The 24,584-nt window shown below is 35.5% G+C and overlaps 2 protein-coding genes across 2 annotated transcripts; one reads left to right on the top strand and one right to left on the bottom strand.

The window, feature by feature from the left end:
• Positions 1-516: 516 nt before the first annotated feature.
• On the bottom strand, positions 517-14,238 carry LOC308686316 (uncharacterized protein). The gene is made up of 9 exons (XM_081394713.1): positions 13,961-14,238; positions 11,185-11,252; positions 10,751-10,869; positions 5,633-6,055; positions 5,252-5,465; positions 3,446-3,654; positions 3,226-3,373; positions 1,154-1,263; positions 517-1,057 (listed from the first exon to the last, which is right to left on the bottom strand). The coding sequence occupies exons 2-9, from the start codon at positions 11,222-11,224 to the stop codon at positions 746-748; spliced, it is 1,575 nt and encodes a 524-aa protein (XP_081250839.1). The 5' UTR covers positions 11,225-11,252; positions 13,961-14,238; the 3' UTR covers positions 517-745.
• Positions 14,239-14,590: 352 nt separating this feature from the next.
• On the top strand, positions 14,591-22,262 carry LOC308686315 (uncharacterized protein; the record flags this gene model as incomplete). Its single annotated transcript, XM_081394712.1, has 3 exons — positions 14,591-15,175; positions 16,214-16,297; positions 21,723-22,262. Coding segments are annotated over exons 1-3 (1,044 nt in total), but the record flags the coding sequence as incomplete, so codon positions are not given.
• Positions 22,263-24,584: the final 2,322 nt, after the last annotated feature.

The following is a 24,584-nucleotide window of genomic DNA, read 5'->3' on the forward strand; positions in this document are numbered from 1 at the left end:
TTCAAGTTGTTCCAAACCTGTGTGAGTTTCATTCTTCTGTTAAACACAAAATAAGATGAATAAAGAAAGTTGGCAATCAGAGCTGATGGCACCCATTGACTTCGATTGTATTTACTATGATGATGTACTATTTACATCATCTCTCTGATCCAGGTTTGGAACAAGTTGAGGGTGAGTAAATGATGCCAACATTTTCATTTTTGGGGGAACCGTCAATTGAAAGAGATTACCTGACACAGGAAAAAAGAAGATGGCACAGTACTGTAGTGCATTACATTCATGTTTAAGCATAAGGAACTGTCACTGGAACTGAAATAGAACTCCAGAACAATTTGTTGCAAAGATGGTTGAGAAAAGAAAAAAAAAAACATCAGTAAGTACTTTGTGTTTGTAAGTACATCAGTAAGTAGATGGTAGATACATCAGTTCGTTTTTATTTATTTTGTTGGTGTCTTATATATTGTATGTAGTTTCATATTGTTATCTACTATTTTTATCTTTTTTTTTTTTTTTTTTACATTTTTGTGTGAAGCGCATTGTATTGCTGTTGAGTATGAAATGCGCTGTACAAATAAATTTGCCTTGCCTAGACAAGTACATCACCCCCCCCACCCCCCGGAAAATAAAATAAATAAATAATTAAACTTACGTCTCCATTTGTTTCTTACATTCCATTAACACAGAACTATGGTTCACTCCCACCTCAGATGTTACTGGCAGTGTGAAAATGTTATTCTTAACACCTCTACTGCCCAATAAAATCCTTCCACTCTGCCATGGCTTTTTTGAATGATGCTGTGGCGTCTTGCTCATGGAGTGTATCCTGCAATATTTCGGTCTGAATGACAGAAAGGAGGGTTGCCACGCATCTGGGATAGGTAAGATGAAGGGTGTAGTAGTAAGCCATCAAATAAAGAAGAGCTTCACTGAGGTCTTCCTTTGCAAATGTGGTGATGGGAGTGGTTCCGATAGCGAGAAGACAGTTGGAACCATCAAAGATTAAAACAGGGCTGGAGAATGATCTCTTCTGAAGGTAGATGGTGGGGTCTTCTGTTGGCTGAGGAAAAAAGAGAAATAAAAAACCTGACAAATTTCTTTAGGGAAAAAAAAAAAAAAAATAGTTGGATGTGACAAAATGTGAACAAACTCTCACCTGAAGGACATGAAGCAATGCCTCACTGGCATGTCCCATCTTCTTAGGTGGTGCAGTTGGAGAAGGAAAGAGTGTGGGGAGTGCCCTGAATAGCGCTATGGCATATTCCACTACAACAGAACAAATAAACTTTTACTTAACAATTATTTTTCCTAAACATTTTCCGATTTGCATTTTTTGTAAAATTTTGATTCTCAATTTTTTTGATTGTAAAAATTTGATTTTGATTCATGATTCTCCCCCAATTCTGAATAGACAACTAAAGAAAATACATAAATTTAATAGAGGTTCTGACAAAATTATAATTGCTGCAGTCTAATTTTTAAATATTCAATTAATTTTAATTATAAAAATAAATAAAAAATATGTTTGAATGAATGATTCACTCATAAAGACTTTACTTATTTCATTACTGGATGAATCAGCGTTGTTTGAATCTCTTGAATGAATGATTCAATGACAAATACATTTTTAAACAGTCAGTATTTGTCGCCACCTACTGGCACAACGTGTTGGCGATGCAATCTTATGTGAAGTGTAAAAGTTACTTTCATTGGTTTGAACACTGCTGTAGACATCAGTGTTTATATCCAAAATATAAACTTTTAACTTCATACTTTTAATTATTTTAACACAGAAATAATGATACTTTGTTGTTGAAAAGAATGTATGTGAAGCCGTTTCATACATTGTCATGTATAGGTATGAAATGTTCACTTTGATTGTACTTATCAAAGGTTTAATAAACAGTGAACCACTGTCATTTAGGAATAAGATCACATGGGTGTTTTAATCGAGAACACATTCTTTTAACAATTAATCATGAACCTCTAATGGAATTTATAATACTAGGTTTATTCAAAGGGGTCATGCCTTTTTAATATTTTTTATTATTGTTGTCTGGTCAACTTATGACGTCAACTTATGATGTTCGCTTGGTTTTTACCAGTGTTTCCCACACATAGACTAATTTGTGGCGGTGCGCCACAGAATCAACACCGGCCGCCACATATTGCGTTTCGTTATAAAAAAAATATACAAAAAATACGCTATTTAAAACACGCAGCGTATTCATTCAGCTGCATTTCCTTTCCCTGCTCTCCCTCCGTCTCTCTGTTACTCACGCGTCTCTCTCACAACACAAGCGATGTTTTGTCTCGCCAAGACCTTATTTGATCGGTGAGTGATGTAGTAGATGACTGAAAGAACGAGCACAGAGAGAGGCTGTCTTGTTCTCTCTCGCTCACTCGCGCATATTAATCAAAATCAATTGAGAATTGACACGATGGTAAAAGATCTGAAGACCGAAGTTTCACATGAAGCATTCGGGTATTTTTTTCCTGAAAGCGTTCCGTCCATTCAGCTGACATGAAAAACACTTTCAATAAACAAAACAAAACCGATCCAATGATTAAATGTTTTCTGTGTTGACAAATCTTGTGCGATGTCCATAACTGCCGGGATAAATCACACAATGCGTACAAGTCCGCTAATGACACGTCCGATTCGCGAACTAATGACTCCTTTGAACCGATTCAACCAAAACAATCTTGACTGTTTGCGGTAAATGCAGTTGGATTGTCGAGGTCAAAACTCTAAATAAGCTGTGAATCAAATAAACTTACTATAAATAATGTTGTCATTTTTTTACTCTTACACAGAATTTTGGGATTTTGTGAAGGTGTGAATAATTTGATTAATATTTAATATATTAAAGTTCTGTGTTACAGATTATTAACGGAGATTATTATTATTGAAGTAGGTGTTAATCTAATTCTGTGGAGGCGGGGTTTGATACCCTTTGACCTCATAGATCCCCACTTTTAAAAAGCTGTCGTTCGCTGTGCCTGGTGTCAATAAAAGCTTTTATTGGACTAACAAGGAAGTTTTCAGTTCTGAAACTTACAGGATATTCTCATAGTATGATGACCTAAAAGCTCAGGAAAATTTGATTTCTCTGTTCATCACCCCTTTAATCAGGGTTACATTGGCAATATACACAATCATATTTACACCCATGTCTGAGCAAGAACACAGCAATACAGTGTACTAGAGACAGTAAAATGACTTGCCTCCATCCAGGGTCATGGGTGGCTTCATCACTTTCTTCCAAACGGCATAAAACTGCACCTTGGCGCAGAAGTCTTCCCATCGTTTCTTTAACCCATCTATGAATTTGCTGTTGCCCTTATCCAAGATCCGACACAGCTCATCCATCACCTATGCAAATATGTGTTAGAACCTGCAACAATGCTTGCTTTGTAAATGAGCCAAAATTATTTAATTGCATACATTACGAAGATCCTTGAAACATGGATAAGCATCCAGGATCTTTGTGTGCCTTTCTTCTTCTTTTAGGGTATCACTGTCAATGAAGGCTCGTCTTGCTTGAAACTCAAGGTCAAGGATTTGGGAGACAGCATCTTGGTTGGGTTTTGGCTTTTTATACATCTCCTGCAGAGTTTTATAATGCCTGGCCTGTGCTGTCAGGCTATCCCTGTCTGCTTAAATGGAGAATGGGTAAAATGGGTATTGGACACACAATTCTAAATAATTATATGGGTTTTAGATTAACATAAAAAATGTCTCATGAAATAGTCCGTTTTGGCTGAATAATGACTTTAAAAACAATTTGACAGTTAAAAGTGCAAAATATATTAAAATATGAAACAATCTTAACCCTCAACGCACACACAGTAAAAAAAAAAAAAAAAAAAAAAAAAAAAAATCACATTATATCAAGACTAGGGATGCAAATTATCGATTAATTAATTAATCATCAGTTGATTGACCTTTTCAATCGATTAACGATTAACTGATAAGCGGATATTTTCCTGAGAATGTAAATTTCTCACGGTATCAATAGTGTCTTTAACATAAAAAGCAAAATATTGCTTATATACTGAATAAAAATGCATGTTATATTGCTCAACTGATGTTTTATTGTAACAGTTGGGATTACTGAAACAAATATACTGCACAAAACGCTATGTTCCTCACCAAATGAATGAGAATGTTTTTTTAATCTAAATAAAGGGCTAGTAGGATTGTAAAATGTTTCAATGTGATTGATCATTTAATTAAATTAATTATTTAATAATCAAATATAACGACTAATGAAAAGTGTCACCAACGCCTCAGATGTGTGCTTGGAATATGTGAGTGTTGTAAACGTGCTATTCCTGGAACAACGCGCTGAAAATGGCAACTAAACCCAATGAATTCACAACGATTTAATAAAACAGTGTTCTCATGTAATGTAACATGTAATGTAATGTAATGTAGTATGTCCTAATCATAGTTATTATTAACCGTGCATTGCTGTTTGAGCTGCACGCTGAATGAATACCATTAAACTGAAGCACTTTGCTAGCGCGTTATTTAACTCAAAGAAACGTATATGAGATTAATCAGATATATACAAAATAAACATAATATTACAAATGATATCTGCACAAAATGAAGCGAATGCACAAGTGAACTTGAACTAAGTTACGTGCCATTCAGAATGACTCATGCTGTGGACGCGCTATTTCCATAGCAACGCGACTATGGCAACTAAACCCAAATAATTCAAAATATTTTATTACAATATTGTTCTCTTTATAATGTTATGTAATATGACAGTCCAATAGTCATTATTAGTCGTGTATTGCCGTTTGAGCTGCGCGCGCTGAAACTGAAGAGGATCACCGTAAGCTTTACTACATTAATTCTTAACCAAATGCATCCTATATGAGAAAAATCAGATATAGATAGGCCTACACAAAATAAACACAACATTACAACTTACATTTGCACAAAACAAAAGGATGGGAATGCACACACAAACTTATAGTCATGATGATGGTGTAAAATGGTCCTAAACATAACTCCGGCGTGCTCGCTTTACATGTTTAGTACACACGCGCATGAACCTGCTTAATCCATGATCAATAAGTTTAATCGATTAAATGTATTATCGACAATTAATCGATCGTCGATTAATCGTTTACATCCCTAATCAAGACCCAGTCAGAAAAGTAAAATATAAATATCTGTAATATAAAATATCATAAACAATCATTATATTGCCCAGCCTTGTTGCAATCAACTTACATGCAGTGTGGCTGTCATCAGAACTGCTCCCCGATGTTTCATGCAAGATAACGGTCGATCCACCACTTGAGACCGCATCATTATCTTCTCCATTGTCACTTGATGAGAAGTCAATCCTTTTCTTTGATTGGCCCCTCTCTGGTGTTGGTCCCTGTCTCTTCTGTGGGGATTTTACATTCTGCAGCCTCTTATGAAGATTTTTGTAAATACTCAGCTGTGGTAAATAAAATGTCACATTGAGCGAAACAAAGATGAGCGAAACAAATAAAAATGAAAACTTTGAACTTTGTCACAGATAAACAAGGTCAGACAAAAATAAATAAACAGACGCTAAACCGTAAGTCCAATAAAAAAAATCTAGAACAAATTTACATCACTTACATGTTTCATAGTTTTGTCTTTATCTTGTAGCATGGGATAATACTCCACGATTCTTTTGGCCATTGCTGTGACTTCATACTTGCGAGGGTAGCGGACATCCTCTCCTAGCTGACTTGCTCTCAAAATGGAAATCATGCTGGTGACGGTGTTCCTCACCAGCCTGCATCTCAGCTCTTTGGACATGACACATTCCTGCTCTCTGCCAGTGCGCGCCATTTCAAAGTAATGCTTACGACCTTGCTCCAACTCACTGTCTGTATAAACCACATATTCTGGAGGACTGGGAAGCTGTAGGGTCTTCTTTGGGCTTTTCTTCTGCAATGGAGTGGATTCCTGAGGGCTGTATGGAGGGGTTGCTCTAAGTGCAGACACAGTTCTTGTTTCACTATGGCCAGCTTGGTCTGGTAAGGTGGGATTCTCATCCTAAAAATGCAGATGAAAAAAAAATTTGCCAGACAAACAACAGAGCCATTTAGAAACAACGTGTCTTGTGCTAGATATTATTTGACAAAGTAGGTAACCGCAGAGCCCGTCTACGGAGAGCCTTGGCACTTCCTGTTAGCCCCCATTGTATAGATCTTGGTTGCAGTTCCACTAGAATTCCACTGGAGGTGATCGCGGGCGAGTGCAGACTGAATGGGAGTCAATGGGGCTAGACGGCTTAAAGGAGAACTCCGGTCAATTTTAACATTGAGCTCATTTTTTTGTACATTTGGAGTGCTGTCAATACAGAGAACAACGACAAAAATCGGTGTTGCCTACACCGTGTTATCCTCTTTTTAAAATTTGCACCCTGTTGACTTCAATGGGGCAAGTTTTAAACCTGCTTTTAGCCTCTTAACATCCTTGATGTGTCATTACAAGTGCACAGATCATGTGAGTGATTCCTTCGGAGTGAACACGAGTGAATCTGACTGCAGTAAATGTGAAAGATATGTTTAAAAAATGATGTTATTTAACCCTTGTGCATCAATTTAAAAAAGTTACTCATAGGTCCAAAGAGGACAAAAATGTCCATGTCAAAAAACTGTCATAAAAAGTTGAAGCTTGGGAGCACAGACTTAACTTTGGTATCATTTTAAAGAATACCCTTGGCAGATTACTGCTGAAGTAAAAAAAAATTTATAAGTAAATCAAAAAAAAAAGTTATATAGGTTCAAGTTTATGAAAATTATTTCTGAATATTTTTTTATATCAAATATATATTTTATGAAACAAGTTGAACTCTAAAACGGCTAGAAAATCAAAGCCATACATCTAAATAAGTTTCCCCAAACTTTCCCCATTGGATCCCAGCAAAACTCCACTGGTGAACAGTGATTGGCTTTGTCATTTGCAGTTGAGTTTTTCTCTCTCAATACTACAAACACACACATGCACTTTTTTTTTTTATAACACACATACCAACAACACTCTGACATCCATACCAACACACGCATACAATTATCATTGCATAATTTATCCAACTGGCTCTATAATAGCTCAAAATTAATGCAGTTAACATCAACAAAAAAAAAAAAAAAAAAAAACTTACTCATAGGTCCAAAAGGGACAAAAATGTCCATGTCAAAAAACTCTCATAAAAATGTTATGCTTGGGAGCAAATACTTAAGTTTTAAAGAAGACCCTTGGCAGATTGTTATTGAAGTGAAAAAATTGAAAAAAGTGCAACCAAAAAAATGTTATAGAAGTTTAAGTTTATGAAAAATATTTATAAACATTATAATCAATGTTTTATATAAAATATAAATAAGTATTTTGTGTAACTAGTGCAACATTTTTTTTTTCAAATGAAATAGGGGTGAAATAGTAAAATTACAATAAAAAATAGACACCTGTGCCAAAATTAATGCAGTTAACATTAAAAAAAAGAAAAAACTTACACATAGGTCCAAAAGGGACAAAAATGGCCAAGTCAAAAAACTCTCATAAAAATGTTATGCTTGGGAGCAAATACTTAAGTTTGGTCTCATTTTAAAGAAGACCCTTGGCAGATTGTTGTTGAAGTGAAAAAATTGGAAAAAAGTGCAACCAAAAAAATGTTATAGAAGTTTAAGTTTATGAAAAAATATTTATGAACATTATAATCCATATTTTATATAAAATGTGTATTTTATGAAACATTTGGAACTCTAAAACTGATATAAATTCAAAGCCATAAATCTAAACAGGTTGTGTTCCGAATTTGAGGATGATATCTCAAAAAATGAGCTTTCAGTAAGATTTTGTTTGGGCGCAGTACCAGACTTTCCCCATTGGATCTCAGCAAAACTCAACTGGTGAACAGTGATTGGATTTTTGATTTGCAGTTGAGTTTTTCTCTCTGAAATATTACAAGCACACAAACACACTTTTTATTTTATTACACACATACAAACCACACTTAGACATCCATACCAACACACCCACACAATTATCGTTGCATAATTTATCCAGTTGGCTCTATAATATGCCGAAGCAGAAAACAGGAATAAAGCGAGTATTTGCTTTATAGGCCTAACCTGAAAAAATGGCACCATCTGATAAAAAAATTGTAAAAATGTCAATTTTGAAGCCTTGCCAACAGAATGAAAGCCTATTAAAAAAGATTGCATCATTTTATAGTTAAACGTCACAGGGATTAAAAAAATGCAGTTTTAATGGGTTTCAATGGGGACATTTTTGTCCAAAAGGCGCTAAGAGGAAGTATTTTGTGTAAATAGTGCAAAATAGATTTTTTAAAGTAAATGCTGATGAAATAGTAAAATTCCAATAAAAATACACACCTGTGACAAATTTTATGCAGTTAGCATTAACACAGGCAAAGTGATCAAAAAAACAAAACTGAAAAGGACAAAAATGTCCTCAAGGATGCACAAGGGTTAAGCCAGTGCTCATACCTGTTTACATCCTGTTTTCGGGTTGAAGTCCAAAGTAGTCGATTGCCGAGTTCACGCGCGTGATCATATGTACTAAACCTATGCGCGTGAACTCGGCAATCGACTACTTTGGACTTCAACCCGAAAACAGGATGTAAACAGGTATAAGCGCTGGCTTAAATAACATCATTTTTTAAACATATCTTTCACATCTACTGCAGTCAGATTCACTCGCGTTCACTCCGAAGGAATCACTCACATGACCTGTGCACTTGTAATGACACATCAAGGATGTTAAGAGGCTAAAAGCAGGTTTAAAATATGCCCCATTGAAGTCAATAGGGTGCAAATTTTAAAAAGAGGATAACACGGTGTAGGCAACACCGATTTTTGTCGTTGTTCTCTGTATTGACAGCACTCCAAATGTACAAAAAAATGAGCTCAATGTTAAAATTGACCGGAGTTCTCCTTTAATGTGTCTTTCACCTGATTGCCGTTGAGAAATCTCAGATTTTATTGTAGGTTTTGCCAGTTCAACATGGGTTATAGGTCGAAAGTTGAATGAACGAGTACTTATGTCCTTTCGATTTCTTACAGGTTGAGTTGTTGTTGCCCATAACTGCTAATGAACGCTGATTGGTCAGTGAAGGACTGATTACGACCAGAGATACCGCTTGATGGCATCGTGGCATCCGAAGCGGGACCAGAAACAAACAAAACAAAAACTCTTCTAGCACGTGTGTTTACCTGTGTCAGCTGTGTTGTTGATGCCACGAGTGAAAAGAAAGTGCAGAGCGCGAACGCACCAGAGTGAGTGAAGGATTGCCGTTAAGCAGTATCTCTGGTCGTACATGTGTATGACGTCATTGACACTTTAAAAGACGTTTTAAAGCAAATAAGGCCCCATTTACACTGCATGGTTCAAGTGACCCAAATCCGATTTTTTCCTCTCATGTGGCACAGATCGGATATGACCGGTGAACGTGTAAGCAGGAAAAAAACGCATGGATTCCGATTTTCTCAGATCGGATTCAGGCCTCATTCATATGTGGTAATAAATCGGATATGAATCGGATACGTGCATTTGCGTGTGCCATGTAAGCAGACAAATCGGATATTCCCCAGTAAATGCGAGTCACGTCATTAAAAAAGGGACGTCAACTCAGGTGGACACCACCAACTTTTACATGACTTATTATAGGCGCGATGGAGGTCGAAGGCTCAACACAGTGGAGTATTTTTTTCTACACCTTATGAGAGAAATGTTTTGCTGACCTTTGAAAATAGTGCGGAAAGCAAAACACTGCATAATTAGAGATGCGCAGATGAGCTCCAACGTCACCCGAACCCGCAGCCAAAAACAAATCATCCACCCGCACCAATAATTTTCTCTGATTTAAGTATCCGCACCCGATGCCGATGGTCAAAGTTATTATTCGTATGTGTTGTTACGCGTGAGGATAAATGGATGGTCATCATCTTCAACAGCGGACTCGAGGTGACGGTTGATGCGTGCATATAATACAATGATGAATGAGCGCTGCTTTTAAATGAACATTTCTTTAAAACAAAATTTATTTGACAGAATTTAATTTTCCTTATGGCATAAGCAGGCTTTACTCCCTTGAAACTTAAACTGGAATGGAACATGCTCATATTTTAGAGAATAAATATTTTCGTTAATAATGATGTCTATCCACCCGCGAGTCACGACCCACCCAAAATTAATCAGAATGTTATTTTTTTTTTAGCCTACTATCTGCGCATCACTATAATAATTTTGTCTGTTTCTGCATCCATTGCATATCGAGCTGTTTTACTTCATTTTCCGGGCCATAATGTCTACATTCGGTTGTTTTGGCAGTGTATAGTGTAAATACAAATATCGGATATGGGTCTCTTTTAAAAAATGATGTAAGCGGGTCGTCAAAAAAAACGGATATAGTCAGCAAATCGGAATCGGGCATCAAGACCTGCAGCGTAAACGCAGCCTAAGTGACTCTAAAAAATCTAACACCCAGCCATGTGTAATTTCTTTGCATCTCCTTTCGAATACAACATTCAAATTACTAGACAAAAAATTATATTCTGAGAAAAGTGGATTTTGAGGGGTATAGCGCCATAGACCTCCATTCATTCTGCACTCATCCGCGAGCGCCCCCGCATGGACAGAGATGTGTTACTGCAGCCAGTCCATAAACCGGAAGTAAGCAGAGAGTGCCAATTCTCTTCCTATTAGACTTTCTCTGGTAACAGTTACCTCTGGGCTAATAAGAGCCCACACTCGTTTCCTCCTGAGAAAGTTTTCTGGCCCAGGAAAAAGGTCTCTCAAATCATCACGACTGAGGGTTTGGAGCAGGGCCTCATCAATGTTGGCAGCTATAAAGACAACCCAATAGTTAATAAACCTTTAACTATATATATTTTTTTTTACCCATTGCATCTTATAAATTTACCAGCATTTAACTTGATAGGTCAATATTTGTGTCTTGTCACTTTATCTCTTGTCCATGTAAAACTGTAAAAACAATTTTTGAGATCACTGTCAGCATGTACAATAAGCTGACAATTTAAATGAAATTAATATAAATGGTCAGCTTATTGATCATGCGGACAGTGATCTCAAAATGTTTTTTTTTTTTTTACTTTATATTAATTTAATATGTAGCTTTATAACACTTAAACATGACCTACCCTTTAAAGTCGATACTGAAACATCATCCAGTTCATCCATTATTGTACCTTTCTTGTAGTTCCTTTACCTGGCAGGCATGGAAAATATCACATAATAAGGTTTGTTATTGTTAATAAAGGTTAATATAAAGGTATAGCCATGGTTTATAGTGAATAAATGTATGTAGGTTATTTCTTTGTTAAAAAATAATTTATTCCTGTGATGCAAAGCTGAATTTTCAGCATCATTACTCCAGTCTTCAGTGTCACATGTGACATCCAGTCTATCACATGATCCTTTAGAAATCATTCTAATATTCTGATTTATTATGAGTGTTGGAAACAGTTCTGCTGCCTAATATATTTGATGAATCAAAGGTTAAAAAAAACTGCATTTATTCAAAATAAAAAATATTTTCTAATAATTTAAATCTCCTTTACTATCAATTTTTATCAATTCAACACATCCTTGCTGAATAAAAGTATTGATTTCAAAAAAAGGAAGAAAAAAAATGACTGACCAGCTGTGTATATTGTTGTTACAAAAGATTTATATATTTTTTTAAAATGCTTCTTTATTTTTATTGTTTTACTTTTTATTCATCAAAGTATCCTCAAAAAGTATCACAGGTTATGAAAAAATATTAAGCAGCAGAACTGTTCCCAACTTTGATAGAATGATTTCTAAAGGATCACGTGATAGACTGGAGTAATGATCCTGAAAATTCAGCTTTGATCACATAAATAAATGATAATTTAAGTATAATAAATTGAAAACCAATTATTTTAAATTGTAATAATATATCACAATATTACATTTTTTCTGTATTTTTGATCAAATAAATGCAGGCTTGATGAGCAGAAGAAACTTCTTTCAAAAACATTAAAAATAGTAATGTTTCCAAACTTTTGACCTGTACTGTATATATATATATATATGGGTGGGAGACATGACATGCAATTCTACCCGTCCATGATGTCATAACCTAATAAAAATGGGTATTTAAAAAAAATATATATCTTCATGTTGTTCCTCAGACAAGATATTATTACAGCATACCATAGCTGTAGTTGGTGTATAAAGACCTCTACTTCAAATTTTTATCTAAACATCAAAATTGTCATGTGGTGTGACTGTCCGGGATATGTGTGACCTTACTAATATGACAATATATATCAGCAAAGTATAAATAATTGATAGATTAACAGTTTAAGTAACAGAATTAGGCCATTTCAACAGACACAGAAAGTGTTGATGTCTGTGTATGATTTTAAAGCAAGTTCTGGCCAAATACATTTTGTCCGTAAAATGGGCTTCATATGGTGAGACACTGCAATCTATATTTTGAACGGGTAATAATTTGGACATCATTATGATGAAGAGGTCCACACTCAACCAGGAAGTTGCAGTGTCATCTCTGGAGTGGTTTGCAAGGTCAAGAGTTGAGTTCTGGCTTTTTTATTTTTAATTAAAAAGCTCTGTATCTGATATGCTCACTAGTGGTCAATGTTTTGTGTCTTATGGTGTTACATTATTTACATAAAAATGAAACTATTTTATACGAATTTTACTTATTAATTCTTAAAAATCATTCCTGCCATGTGGCAATTTACATGCTAAGTATAAGCTAGCTGTTTTTAGTTAACCAAGAGATTAGCTTAACTGAACAAAACGTCATATGGTGTGACACTGTATAATATGGTTTGACTGTTTTTCTAAGTCACACCATATGATATATTTGTCACACAATATTACATACACCTTTTTTAATGATAAATAAATAACTATTCAAAACAAATTCAATGATAATAGTGAATGTTTAATAGTGAACATTAAATTACCTATACAATGAATGTATTTATTTTCAATTTTATACTTAATTTAATGTTCTTGAAGTGAGATGGTGTTTGATTTACTCATATTTATGAGTTTCTTATAATTTTAAAAGTTTTTAAACAAATGTTAGTATGTTTTTTGATTAATGTTACCTGAATTGAATTAATTGAATGTTGAATGCAAATAAAATACAGTTTTTTGCATTGACAAATTGTGGAGTGGTGCAGTTCATCATATAGCGTGACACTATATCATTTGGTGTGACATTCAGAATTGTGCCAGTAAAAATACTTTCTTAATTATAAATCATAAAAAAAGTCAACAGAACACAAGAGAAATAGTATCAGCAAGAGTCACAAGCATTTTTCATAGATTTATAACTGGGTTTAACATAATTAATCTAAAATATCTGGAAAGGCTGAGGAGAGATGACTTACTTTGCATGATGATTTAGAAAAACAATACAAAATCTAATGAATCTGCACAAAAAATGTTTTAAATCTTAAGATAGTAATGAAAACAATTTATGTTGAAGTTAGTTACTTAGGGAGAGTATATCCCAATATTCATTTTATATAGAATAACTTTTATGTCACACCATATGACAATTTTAGGCACGAATGCAACAAATTGGTGAATAAATCCAATTGCAAATACAAAATCTAAAAGACCACATATATTGTGGGAAAAGCAAGAGTCAGTACAACACAACTCAACAACACAACTATTTTTTATGCTTAATATTTGAAGTAAAAAATAAAAACTTTTTTCAGGCTTATATGTCTCCCACCCATATATATATATATATATATATATATATATATATATATATATATATATATATATATATATATATATATATAAAACTCGCATCATTATCTCTTACGCTGTAATGCCTCAAGCTGTCATACTGCACTAAAATTCACGACATGCAATGGAGAAAAATGTAAAACTGCTTACCTTTGTTCTCCCACTTCTTTTCCAAATGTCAGATGATGTTTCCGTAGCACTAAATTTTGTGTGGCATCACAAACAAGAGATAAAACACTAAAGTAAGCGAGCATCTGGATGTCAGACTATTTAAAATTCCGCCATTAGAAAAACTCGTAACTTGCGCATGAGACAAATAGGATATGCTAAACTAGCTGGCTAACGAGACCAAATTATTGCTGGGATCAGGCTGCAGCTTTAACAATCACAGTAACATAATAATTGCAAGAAAATTATGTTTTTTCTATAGTTTAAAATACTTTGTAATGAAAAATATATACCTCACCTCAGCAGAAAACAAAACAATGTGGATGACTGACGTTTGCCGTCTCTTCCGAGCTAATTGACAGAAGATACCACATGAGTATTGAGGGGAAGTATGAAGTATGCGTACTTGTTAATTTTTTAAATACTAACTAGCTAGAAACTGAAAATACTACTATATACATACATTATTTGTGTATGTTTGAAATATAAAGTATAGGTGTTAATTGTTAAACCTGTTTTATATCATTTTAATTGCATTACTTTATAAGTCTCCCCCTCCAATTCCTGATATGGTAATTACCGAACAAAAGCGCGCCAGAATCAAGTTCCGGTTTTCTGATGCTGATGAAGGTGTGACTGTTTCTGATCGTTGGACTGTTTCTTTGCTCTGCTTATCGTTTACAAGTATAATTATATATTAACAAGACTTGATTTTTTTCCTGCATTAGCGGCGGATATTCGCCATCAGCATTCGTCTGCACGCACTTTTTCAACACCATGGCCTGTTGGAGGTGTGTGATTTGCTTCGTTTTTGTTGCCTTAACGTTGAAGTCTCTGTTAAGCCATATTAACACAGCACATAGTCGCAACGCAGATTTCCGTGTTATATGCGGAATTGACGGGTGTACCGAAGAATACAGAGTATTCAATTCCTTCTACTACCATATCAGACGCACACATGCTTTGTATCTTAAGACTGGGCGCCCAAACCCTGGATGGATGACATCTAACGTTACATCTGAGCCATCGAGAGTTGGAGGTGAACATTTTGATATACCAGTTTTTTTGGACTGTACTACTCAAACAAGTGTGATGCAAAGGACCAGCAGTGAAGTCAACAACACACCTGCCACCACAAATGAAATCTCACAACAGGAACTTAATGAGGATCTCCCTATTCAGCGTCCTGATCATCAGGTAAGATGTGATGTCGAATCTTCCAGTGGCGTAGTCTATAGTTATGTTACCCACTAGGAAAGGCCAAGGATTTCAGTATACACTTAAAAAAGCGTGAGGATACGTAACAACTTCGTTTTGTGATAGGACTTTCACACTTTCATTCATAAATTCACCCGTCTGTGTTTGCGAAGTGACGCGGATCGAATCGCGGAATCCAGTCACAAATGGAGCTTGCTTTAAAGCAGAATGTCACTCACGGCTGTACAATGAATAAAATCTCGATATGGATTAGTGTCTGTGAATTAAAGCTCAAAGAGATTGCAATTGTTATATGCGTCTCTGGGAATGAACGCTGTAATGTTACTACACACACACACACATACTGAAGCACGCGTGATGTTCGTGGTGTTTTCAGCGTTTCACTGTGTGAGGAGTGAGGACCTTACAGTCTATGGTGAGGACATGTAGAGCAGGCTATACATGTGAACTTCATCGCAGTGAGTCTCTTCACGAGTATTTCGCCATTTCATTTAATAAAACTATCGTCATTCATTCGTATCATACACACAGTAAGCTAATGTCTTTACGACAACCTGTCAAAATAAAAGTTCGGTCATTAGAAATTATGAAAGAAATTGCACAGTAAAATGCTCTTATTAATAATAATAATAATAATGGACGTCTATTAACGTTATTTTAAAAAGGAATATCACACAAGTTTTCATACATGTTTTAATTTAAACAGTAAATTTCTAAAAGTAAATTTTGTTTTTGTGCCTATAATGTTTTTATTTTATTTTTTATAAAATGCTTCAGGGACCATATTCATATAACATCTAAGGCTAAAGGTAGCTCTTAACTGGCTGAGTTAGATGGTGATTAACACTAAACAGTAGAAAATCAGTCCAGTTTGCCCAGCTGTAAATGTCATTGGCTTGGATCACTGTATATACTCACTACAAAAAGCTAGACTACACCACTGATGCCTTCCATGATAATGTAAGATGGCTATAGAACACTTTGTAAACTAGTCTTACTGTGTGTTTATGTCCACAGGAAGGAACTACATTAAGTGAAAATCTAACGAGACGTGCAGCTGCATTTACCGTTAATGTCCGGGAAAAATGCCACCTGTCACAGGTATTCTACTGCATGTCATTAATATTATGTAATATTATGTAAAATGTATAACATTTTTAATTGTATTTTAAAGGGATAGGCCATCCACAAATGAAGAAATATCTGTCATTTATTTTCTAGACCTATAGACCCTTTTACAGCCCACGTGATCAAATAGTTGCGCGTGCATTTTGGCAACGGAAGTGGTGTTTTTCCCCACTGGCTCTAACGCGTTGGCACCTCCGAAAGTTTATCAAAATGGTTTCCCAGCATCAAAATGTCTGGTTGTTGCGTTTACGGTTGCACTAATCGATATTCCACCAAGGGGCTTAAGTTTTATAGGATTCCGACAGGATCACGGCCATTTCAGAATAGTGGCTGCAGGCGATTAAACGTGTTGATTGGAGTGAGGACATAATAAAAAATGTTCGCGTCTGTTGTTTAATCCGCTCGCGTAGCTTGACATGCTGCTGATTCTCGCCATACTTCCGTTGCCAATATGCGCGCGCATACGTCGTCATTGTGTACAGTAGTGTTGTCACGGTACCAAAATTTCAGTATTCGGTACCGATACCAGTGAAAATCCACGGTTCTCTGTACCAATTTCGGTACCAAAGCTTAATTTAGATTAAATTTACATAATTATATTAAAGTGTATATCACAGTTACAAAGATGGAAACTGTAGTATTAAAAACACTTTACAATAAGATTCCAGTTGTTAGATAACATTAGATAAAATGACCTAACAAAAAAACAATAGTTATATACTGTCGCAATTATTCTACTTTAGGGGTTAATTTTAAAATACATTTTTAAAATCAAAAGTTAACATTATTTCTGTTAACATTATTTAATGCACAATGAATGAAGTGAACAAACATGACCAATCAAGTGTTTGTATTAAATAACATTCACAAACATTAATTAATGTTGTAAAAATATATTGTTCACTCAATGTGTTATGTTAGATAATGCATTAAGTAATGTTAATGAATGGTATCTTATTGTAGTGTTACCAAACTATACAGGAGATACAATATGTTTTATTTGACTTGACTATACTTTTATTTAATCCAAAACTGCATTCATATTTAACTTTTAAAGGGCTTTTTAAACCTGCTAAGAGTTCCTCGTCGTCATGGAGAGCGCAGTTTGCACAAGCGTTTGTACTCCCGTGGCGTCTGTCGTTGCTATGCATTCATGAACACAGGCGCACATGGAAAAACGAGCGCGCCGCTTCTATTATGAGCGCGCTTGCCGCGCGCCATTTGAAATAACGTATCTGCACGCGCAAAAACATCAGCACCACATCAGCAGCAGCACCGCCGATCGGCATCAGCGCTTTTATAAAGAGGACTCAACCGCACGCGCTTCGGGCATGCACGCGCATCAAGTACCAGGTTTGAGAAAACCTGGTACCGTGACGTTTAAAAAAAAAATAGTACCGACTTGGTACCGAAGTACCGGGTCTTTTGACAACACTAGTGTACAGTAAAAGGTAGGGATGGGCATCGTTAAGAAATTATCGATATCGATGCCATTGTCGAGTCTGCTTATCGATGCGATTCCTTATCGATTCCCATATCGATTCCTGTACCATTTGCTGCACACTTACAGGGTGGCTTTGAGAGTTGTTGCCTTTGAATGTCTAATTTAAAGTGGTTTTAGAGAATGAAAACCAAGTGTGCAATATCAATACAGAAGTTGAATGCTTTGACATTTCTAAAAAAAAGTAAACATTTCTAAAACAAAGCTTTGTATTGTAAACACACTTAGTCGTGTGTGCTAAAGTATAAAAGAGTAAACAACACATCATGGTTTACATTTTAACTTTAACTTTTATTGTTTTCACAAAAACTTCAATTAATCATTTAACATTTAAAAATTTCTAGCAGTTCTTGTTCAGAAAAACAAGCATGTCTGCTTTTTCTGGGAGGATCCTTGATCTCTCCAGGCTGATCATTGGTTACTTACATCTAGCATTAATGTTTTGATATAATTAACCTACCATTGTTTGTGGAGCGCAGGCTGTCAAATATAGTGCACTCCTGGTATTTAATGCCATGGATGTTATTTAAATGTTTGAGCATATTTGTTGTGCTCCCCCCCTGAGATGCTGACACGCATAAATGATGACAGTTATATGAAATATGCGTCCGAGGTTTTGCGTTCCCAAACGTACATTATCGGAAACCTAAACAAACAGCACATGAGGAGACTGCAGTGTGGAGCAGCGTTTACTATGAACGGAGCTGATCTGACTGCACGCATATAAATAATTAAAGCCTCGATCGTGCTTCTCTGTAAAAAAAAAAACAGCGCATATATTTTTTGCGCATATCACAGCCTTTACGATTTCATGATAGCACTCTGCTATTTTATGATTGTAACTTGTTTTAAATAGATCGCGTAGCCTTAGAAAACGGTGTAATAATGCGGTTCATGGATTCGATCTAAACAGGCTATGAAAATGTGAACTTGGAATATAAATCTGACGGCACGCACTTATCACACTGTTGGATTGACTTTGTTTACTTCTGTTGGCGGTAAAGAAGATCAAAACAGACTAGCGCGCGAGCCGACAGCATCACCACCACTACCATCTCTTTCTCTCTCTCTCATCAGAGATGACGTTTCACAGCCAAATCAAATAAACAATCGGAGGAGAGCCCTTCTAGCCAATCAGAGGTGAAAAAGGTGGTACCTTCTCCTACCATCCTGGGGAAAAAAAATATTGCACGCGGGAATGGCGCTTTTGGGGGATTTAAAAATCCAGTCACATACTGTGACGTCGTGCCGCGACGCGGGAATGGACGGAACGGAACGTTCGGAATCGTTAGTGGAATCGTTAACGTGTGGACGTGTACGATTCCGATGGATCGGAATGTTTGGAACCGGTTCCAAACCGGAACCTGGAACCGATTCCCAAGCCTAGTAAAAGGGTCTATATAACTGTCTGTCATCTGCAGAGCAGAACACGAAATAATATATTTATTTACTTTCATAGTATAGAAAAGACTATGGAAGTCAATGGAAACTCAAAACTGTTTGGTTACCAACATTCTTTAAAATATCATTTTTTGTGTCCTACAAGTTATACCACTTTGGTACCACATGAGGGTGAATAATGAGATTTCTAATTTTGGGTTGACTATCGCAGGGCTCTAGACTGCGACCAAAATGTTCTCAAAAATTTTGATAATGTGTTAGTTAAAATTTCACACGGTCGCATTGGTGCCAGTGCATGATGGTCAGGTTGTTTTGGTACCTGGCCGGCACATGTACTCCATTAACCAGTCAGGCTCGATTCGCCCCTTCCTACTAGAGCTTAGATTCTCTGCCCGAACTTAACCCGATATTTCCTCCCACTGTCCTCGGCTAACCCTAACCCAAATAGAGAGTCTGCAGGCCTTTAGTTTCGTCACTTGCACTGCACGTGAACTGGAGCGCATCTCATCATAAATTAACCGAAACTCAGTGTATGCCTTACAGTCATGAGAAATATATCTAAATAAAGCTTGAAATGTCTTTAAATGAAACAATTCAAAACGAAAAGAAATAGGCTACTCTCTGATTATGTAATCCATGATGTGCATTTCTCTCTAGGCGCGTTCAGTATGGAGATGGCGATCGTCAACTTCATCTTTGCAGCCGACACTGACAGAAAACACTAGTTTATTAATAAAAACCAATGCACTCGTGTCACTGGATTTACAAATGCTTCTTGCTTGTTGCATGCACACATGTCGAAATAACGAGATATTATGTTGAAATAACATTATTTATAATAATAAATCTTTAATAATATTTGATTGAATGTTGTGCTCGTTCTATTTAATAAAATTTATACTTTAATTGTAAAATAAAATAATTGAATAAGTAAAGAATTAAGTGGCCAATTTTTGCTCATTTATTATCAGTATATAATATATCTAGCACCCCCTCAGCACCTGCATTAATTATCTGGCGCCACCCCTGGTTAAAACGGCCTACATATTAAAAATGGACGGGTTTAAATCGGGCTCGGGTACAACGTGCACAGGCTCGGGTAGGGGTGGGCTTGTTTTTTTGGGGGGCCCGATCTAAGCTCTACTTCCTACCTGCGCTTTCTGTGCCTTCATCAGCTATGTACAGCTATGAAGCGGTCTATAGACTAGTATATTAAAATGCAAAAAGACTTATGAATCCTGCATATTCTGCATGTCTCTGTGTGAATGAATGGCTCAGACGCGGTTTCATTTTCCACAGACGCTTGCAGTGTTTTTAGCCAACTTCATCTCCAGAGCCGCTCTAAGAGTTGCTTCATAAGCATTTCACCATTTCATTTGAGATGAACTATCCTCATATCATAGCCTAAACAACACACGGCAACCCGTCAAAACAAAATTTCAGATTAAATTTACGTAACTTTAAATTATGTTTTATGCCTTCAATTGATTGCCAGATAGCCTGCACCACACAACATTTCTAAAAAACAAAACAAACAAAAAACATTAAGAATTAAGAATGATTATGTGTTATGTATTTTTTTTAATGAATTCAATTATTTAGACATGCTTTTTTAATTTTATTAAACCATTAAAATGGAATCCAGAAAACTGAAAACAGAATTTGGTAAAAAATAAAACAGAATTTAAAGGGGGACACATTTCATAGGGCCACAAAATTAAAATTTTTGTTAAACTATAAACTTTTAATATTTTTAAATTGTATGTTTCATGATTTCAATTACGTAATTAGACATGCCTTTTGGTTACAATAATTTTATTTACCAATTAAAATGTAGTCCTAAAAAATTCAAACGGGAAAAAACACGGTATCCAGAAAAATTTACACGGAAAAAAGATTTCATAGGGCCCTATATAATAATATTTTGGTAATGTTTTCTTTTAATCTTTACATTAATGCAAAACCAGCATATACAAATGAGGATGGTTCATCAACATGCAAGGTCATTATTATTACATTTTTATTTTTTTTAAAGGGTGTGACCAGATTATAATTTGGTGTGACCAACTGAGAAAATGAGTTGCACCAGTGGGAAGAACGAGTCTAGAGCCTTGTATCAATTTAACATCCCTTTCCAATGCATCAAAATTAATCAAATTTTAATATTAATGATTAATAAAAACTTTTTTTTTTAAAGGTGCAATCTGTGTTGGTGACCAATCACAGCAAAATACATCAGTTCTATCACAAAATTTACAAAATCATGTATGTGTTAGTGTATACAAAACTAAAACATATATAATGTTTATAATAGCATATTATAAACATGTTATCAAGGCTACAATTGTTTATCGTATTTCAGTATTTACAGTGGATAATAATCACATACTTAAGCTTTATTTATTAAATTTTTGTACCTAATCTATAATGTCATCTTGACAACAATAAACACTAAATGGTTTTGTGACATTGAGGTGTTTTTTTTGTGTGTTTCAGAGGAACGTCAACAGTATTGTCTCTGGAGTCCAGCAGTATCAAACTTCTCTTCTGAATACATTGAGGGAAAGAATGAAGAGGATCTTCGAAAGACATTCGGATAGTGTGGAGCAGCTCCAAGAGGAGGCACTGGCCACATTTGATCATTTTCAGGATCCTTTCTCCACTATGGCCACAACATACCTGCAGGATAGCACCATTCAGGAGCTTTTTAACCCAGTTAAACCAGAGGAGATAGTTATGTCTCAAAGGGTTTGTAGAGTTAAGAAAGGACAATCAATGGTTCTTGCGATCAGAAACAAAAGTTTTTACTATATTCCCCTAATTAAGAGCCTTGAACAGTTCTTGTCCAATTCCAGAGTTTTGGATATGATCAGCACCACACCACAGAACTGCCACAAAGATGATTTTTTGTATGATATTACTGATGGGAGTCTTTTCAAATCCCACCCACTGTTCTCAGTAAAACCTTCTGCTTTGCAGTTGATTTTGTACAGTGATGAAATAGAGATCTGCAATCCCCTGGGGTCACACACTTCTGTACATAAATTATTGATGGTTTATTATACTTTAGGAAATATAGACCCCAAGTTTAGGTCAAAGCTTGCTGCAATCCGACTCCTTGCTATAGCAAAAGCTAAGGATATCGATGAATGTGGCGTAGATGTTGTGTTGCAAAGAATTACTGAAGACTTACAGCGGCTTTATAATGGTGTCAAAATCCAAACACAGAATGGTGAAATGGATATATTTGGTGCTGTAGTTTCAGTATGTGGTGACACGCTTGCACAACACGAGCTTGCTGGTTTCAAGGAAGGAGTTGGTTTTGCCTACAGCAAGTGTAGGCATTGCGAATGTACCTTTGAAGAAATGCAAAGGAATTTTGAAGAAAAAAGTTTCACCAAAAGGACGCTGGAAAAACACCTTAGACAGTGCCTTGAAATAGAAAGGGCTAGCACAGAATTCTTGAAATCAGCTCTCAAAACCACCTATGGAATTAATAGAAGAAGCAAGTTGATTGATTTTCCAGCCTTTGACCTTATTGAGCAGACTCCACAGGACATAATGCACATCATTCTTGAGGGTGTTGCACCCATGGAAATCAAATGCGTCTTGAAATACCTTGTTCTTTCTGGACAGATGGAGTTGGACATGTTCAATTCAGCCATGCAGAGTTTTCCTTATTCATCAATAGACATACGGGACAAACCATGTCCAATCAGTGTCAATACTTTGGCATCTAATGATAACAAACTTAAACAGACTTCTGGTCAAATGCTAATATTGTTGAAGATCATGCCGTTTCTGTTAAACGGTATAGAAAAGAATGAATATGTTCAGTTTGTTTTGGACTTAATTGAGATAGCTCAGATACTTTTTGCTCCTATTTTATCTGTGCAAACTGTATTAAGACTGAAAACAATGATAGAACTGCATCTGATAAAGTTTAAGCAACTTTTTCCTGAGAATAATGTAATTCCTAAGCAACATTACATGCTACATCTCCCTGCTCAAATTCTTTCTCTAGGCCCTTTGATAAGGCATATGTGCATGAGATTTGAGTCAAAACACTGTTTTTTCAAGCATTGGTCATCAAAATTGAACTACAAAAATGTCTGCAAGTCACTTGCAAACCGTAATCAACTTTTTGAAAGTTGTCAAAATGAACTTGGTACTGAGCATCCTATTTTTGTACATGAGAAGGAATTGGGACCTGTTTCAGAAGTGACAAATATGGAGTACATTACAGCAAAGATTAGAGATTTTTTGGGGATTGATGGCATTCAACATGCAGTTGCAGTGAAGTGGCTTATTCTTAATGGTAACAAGTACACCAAAGAAAAGTCTCTGATAATAATTTGTGCAAATGGGAAAGTGCCTGTCTTTGGACTTATAAAGAACATTTATGTTGTAAACTGTTCACTGTATTGTTTTGAATATCAGCTTTATGAGACTCTGGATTTGAATAGAGATCTACTAGCGTATGAAGTTTCTGTACCTAATCTAGCTCAGGCAACAGAGTTTATAGATGCTGAAAAGCTAATCGACCATACATCTTATTATCTAATCAGTCTCAAAAACAGTGCATATGTTTTGACAAAATATAACCTTGATGATGTTATTGCTCTTAAAACTGGGTAATTAAATATACTGGATGAGGTTTGGAAGGAGTGTGGTGACTTGACGCTGATTCTTATTATTTTTTACTGAGTTGTAAATGTGTTGATGTTGACATAAAACCAGTACTTGCAATAAATAATGTTAATTAAGAAGTCCTGTGTGTGATTGAGCATTTTTTTACTAGGCAACCTTAAAACAAGTTCTTAAAACTAAAAAAAAGTCTTAAAATACACAAGGCTGGCCTCAAACGATGTCTCTTACATTAATTGAGCTTGATTTGCAGGTAAACTAACTAACTTTAAGATTTACTAACCAAGTAAGAAAAAAAAGATTAATAATCTTAAAACCATCTGAATAATCTTACACAATTTGATCTTATATAGTATTTTATTCTTAAAACAAGATCAATAAGATTTTACAGCTAGATATAAGATTGCAAATCTTTGCTAGATCGGGAGTTTTTGCAGTGTAGGTGGCGCTATAATGACCAAATTTACTACATTGCTCATAACTCCTAGACAGTTTGTCCTAGAGTCTCAATTTTAGCATCACTGTGATCCCTGGATCCAGACGGACAAAATGGCTATCTCCAAATTGCTCTACGAGCAAAAAAAAAATTCTATGGGCAATTTAGTGAAAAACCTACTTTTGCGAACTAGTCCTAGGTTTTTGGCCCAATCGGAACCAGACCAGTCTAGCACAGTTCTCTGGAGTCTCTAGATCAATAATTATCGGAAAAAA

Source organism: Scardinius erythrophthalmus (genome assembly GCF_964197995.2).
Source record: "Scardinius erythrophthalmus genome assembly, contig: HAP1_SCAFFOLD_130, whole genome shotgun sequence".
In the NCBI taxonomy this organism is placed as follows: domain Eukaryota; kingdom Metazoa; phylum Chordata; class Actinopteri; order Cypriniformes; family Leuciscidae; genus Scardinius; species Scardinius erythrophthalmus.

Excerpts from the sequence above, each read along its gene's own strand:
- LOC308686316 (XM_081394713.1), bottom strand. The coding sequence starts at position 11,224 with ATGGATGAACTGGATGATGTTTCAGTATCGACTTTAAAGG. Across the intron at positions 10,870-11,184 it reads TTCAGTATCGACTTTAAAGG|CTGCCAACATTGATGAGGCC; the intron begins GTAGGTCATGTT and ends TTGTCTTTATAG. Across the intron at positions 3,655-5,251 it reads TGATGACAGCCACACTGCAT|ACAGGGATAGCCTGACAGCA; the intron begins GTAAGTTGATTG and ends CCATTTAAGCAG.